Source organism: Salvia splendens, chromosome 3 (genome assembly GCF_004379255.2).
Source record: "Salvia splendens isolate huo1 chromosome 3, SspV2, whole genome shotgun sequence".
Lineage (NCBI taxonomy): Eukaryota > Viridiplantae > Streptophyta > Magnoliopsida > Lamiales > Lamiaceae > Salvia > Salvia splendens.
Window position 1 is genome coordinate 42,492,352 of NC_056034.1, and position 3,690 is coordinate 42,496,041.

A 3,690-nucleotide genomic window follows, 5' to 3' on the forward strand; every position below is an offset into this window, starting at 1 on the left:
TGAAATAAATTAGCTTTGTCAATCAATTTCGCTTAAGACAACTTGTCTGACGGCGCCCTGGCCCACAAAATATATATTTAATCCAATCCGATAAACGAAATTATATATCACTAAATTCTATACTTTTCCCGTGATGAAACTTCGATGAAAGCACCTGAGTTTGAATACTCCGATAAAATATTCCCAGTTTCTTTCAGATGCATGAACATTTAGGCCTATATATTATCCCACATTCCAAATTTCTGTCACCAATTCAAAACATCAAAAATAAGATAAACCCTAGCTATATTTTTTGCAACCATATTTCCTGCAAAATGTCGTACGGAAACTACTATAATTACATGGAAGACATGGCATTTCTTGATTCAATCAGCAGAAATTTGCTGGATGAATCTCAGAACCCTCTAATGTTCTCCGGCGCCGACGACGGCGGCCTCCATGACATGCTAATGTACGGCGCCGCCAACATGGGATGGTTGCCGCAGCCTTCCGCCGCTGCCGCCGCCGTTCCAGCAATTGTTGTGAAGACCGAGCCTATCCCGGAAGTAACGGCGCAGCAAACGGGGAGAGTGAGGGCGAGAGGGAGCCACTACAGAGGGGTGCGGCAACGGCCGTGGGGGAAATTCGCGGCGGAGATAAGAGATCCATCGAAGAATGGGGCCCGCGTGTGGCTCGGGACGTACGAGACGGCCGAGGATGCTGCGTTGGCGTATGATCAAGCGGCTTATTCGATGCGGGGATCGAGGGCGCTGCTCAACTTCCCGCTGAGAATTAACTCTGGGGAGCCGGCGCCGGTGAGGATTATGTCCAAGAGATCGGCGGCATCGCCTGATCGGTCCTCGACATCGTCTTCCGACACTGGATCTTCAAGGAAGCGGAAGACGGCGGCGGGTGGTGGCGGTGTGAAAAAGGGGCGAGTTGAAACCGGTTTTACAATAACGACGTGAATGTTCTACTTATTTTTTTCATTTTTCTTTGTTGAGTTCTTTTCCTATTTTTCCAATTTGCATCAATGAAATAATTTAGTTGAAAATGGACAAACATGTGTGATAATAATGGGAACAGAGGATATCAACTTGTATACTTGCTTTACGAGATTGATGCTTAATTATTTAAAATGAAAGTGGAAATTGGGACCTGCGTAATAAACTTGTCGACATATTTACGAGATTTGTCCTTATATTACAAGTAAAGTTGAATAAAAAAAGTGTTAACACTAGATTGTTATTGATTTGATGTGATAATCAAGCTAACTTAGCTTGTTAAAGTCAAATCCGAACATGTTATAATTAAGTAAATTATTTATTCGAGCACGAAATCAATCCGCTTTATTTAAACTCAATACAATCCGCCCATGATACAAATATATTAATGATACGATCCTATTTATGCTTGCACAATATGGTAATTAACAACACAAATTGTACGTAACGTGAAAACTACACAATAATGACAAGAAACGATTCAAGCGTGTTATGGGTGAAATATGATCTAACAACGGTATAGTGGTAGTGGCGGTGAAACGAAAGGAATGGAGGTGGCGCATACTAGCGATATTGGTAATTAAAGCAAGGAATGAAATGAACGCGACATATAAGAAGTGAAAAAAAATAAAAAATGCTAAAGTACTCCATACAATAAAAAAAATAACATAAATAATTAAAATAATATTACTCCTTCTTAGTAACAAGTTATACAGCCGCGACACAACCAAAAATGATTATACCAATATCTAATAAGGACGTGAACCTAATTAAACATGACACTAATTCAAAAATTTTATGAGTGTTCATTGTCATGTAAAAATTTACCAGTCTAACAAATTTTATAAAATGAGTAACCCTATATTAATTAATGTCCCTTCAAGGATACCAAACGGTTAATTCTCCTATGCTATAGTAATAATGAGGTATAGGAACAAATCTCAACTCGCCGCAAGTTAAAAAAATATGTACATCATCTAGTGAGATGAGCTTTATTTACCATTAATTGTACTTCAATGATTTTTTTCTACTTGACGAATATTGTAGTTAAACTCATACTATTAATCATATCGTATATTACCAAGACTATTAGTAGTTGGTGGAGGGGTTGAATATTCCTATATTAATTAACTTAATTTTTTTCTTAATTGCAATAATTCGGTAGTTATAATGGGCGAGCAGTCACATCCTTCTGTTTTTTTAAAGTAGCCTAAAAAATGAAACATATAAAAAACTTGAAAAGGCTTAAAACCGTCAACGAGTATGAAAACATTATTGACTCGATTTATGACAAATACATTTTCTATTAGTTAAATTAATAGTGAGGAAGAATACATACTAGGAGTATAATACTATATTGCAAATCAACTACTAATCAATATTTATATATGGAATCTTGAATCTACATTTGTATATTGGAGGAAGAGATGGCCTTAATTGTTCTTAAAAACAAGAAAAAAATAAAGAGAAAAATATGCAATTGGGTGTAACTGATTCAACACTTCAAAGTAGGTAAAAGTATTTAATAATTAGAACACGTGCGTGCGGGAAGGTTGAATTCAAACAGACAAGCAACAAATGCTGACTTTGAAAACATGAAGATTGTTTGAAATTGACTCAATATTATTGACGTTTCAACTTTGGATATGCCTAGTGTTAGAGAGATATACTCATCTGTCCCGCCGCTTGTATACATTAAATTAATAATTACTCTATAATATTTTATATCTAAAAAAATATTTTTCTTTTAATGAGACAAGAAAGTATACGTATAATATTTCTTTGTCTTTTTTCTCTGTATTAAACTAAAACATTTATTAATAATCTTGCATATTAAGTTAGAGAGAATTGCGATATGAATAGGCATCTTTAAAAATAGTAATTTTAGTATAGTAATTATAAAAATTATCCTTTATTGCAATTGTAGTAATAAATTGTAGAGAAATATATTTTACATTCGAGCGTTTGAACTTTTCACATTTGTATTTCCAAGTAAACCAAAATGACAAATTAATACATATAGATATAGTATCACTATTAGTCTACAATATATCATTATATAAAGCCGACATTTTTTTAACTAAGGCATCAATTTAGACCGATCGATTTGTTTAAAGCTTACAATTGAGATTAGGATCGAGATCCACTTGAGTACTTGAGCTACAAAATTCAAATCGGTTTATCATATTTTGACCCTAAAATTTCACTTAGAACAATCATTGGAATAGTTGTATGTTTGTAAAATTTCTTGGGTAAGCTTAAGAAAGAGCATAACAATTAACAATAGCACTCCTTATAATGAGCTTGACAAAGCGCATGACAAAGAATGATAAAGCCTTATATTCTTGACAAAGAATTTAGCTTTTCGTTCAACAACAAAGCATGATCATCGGAAATACTACTACATCCGCCATCTTTTAGACAAAAATGCCTTACAATTTACATGCAGCCAAGTGAAAATTCTTGAAACTAAAAATCTAGCAAATATTCTATCTGATTGAGAGTATTTCTTTCTGAACACTTTTTTGAAAATTAAGTATCTGTTATTGCGACACTTACCTTGTAACAATCTTTAATTTCATAAATAATTTATACTCCCTCCGTCCCAAGAAATATGACCCCTTCCTTGGGTGGCTCAGAAATTTATGCAACTTTATTTTATGTGTAAAATGGAGAGGGTAAAGTAAGAAACAGAAAATAAAGTAGA

The 3,690-nt window shown here is 34.3% G+C and overlaps 1 protein-coding gene across 1 annotated transcript; it reads left to right on the forward strand.

Moving 5' to 3' along the window:
- Positions 1-233: 233 nt before the first annotated feature.
- On the forward strand, positions 234-1,041 carry LOC121794307 (ethylene-responsive transcription factor 1A-like). Its single transcript, XM_042192410.1, has one exon. The coding sequence runs from the start codon at positions 315-317 to the stop codon at positions 945-947; it is 633 nt and encodes a 210-aa protein (XP_042048344.1). The 5' UTR covers positions 234-314; the 3' UTR covers positions 948-1,041.
- The last annotated feature ends 2,649 nt before the right edge of the window (positions 1,042-3,690 follow it).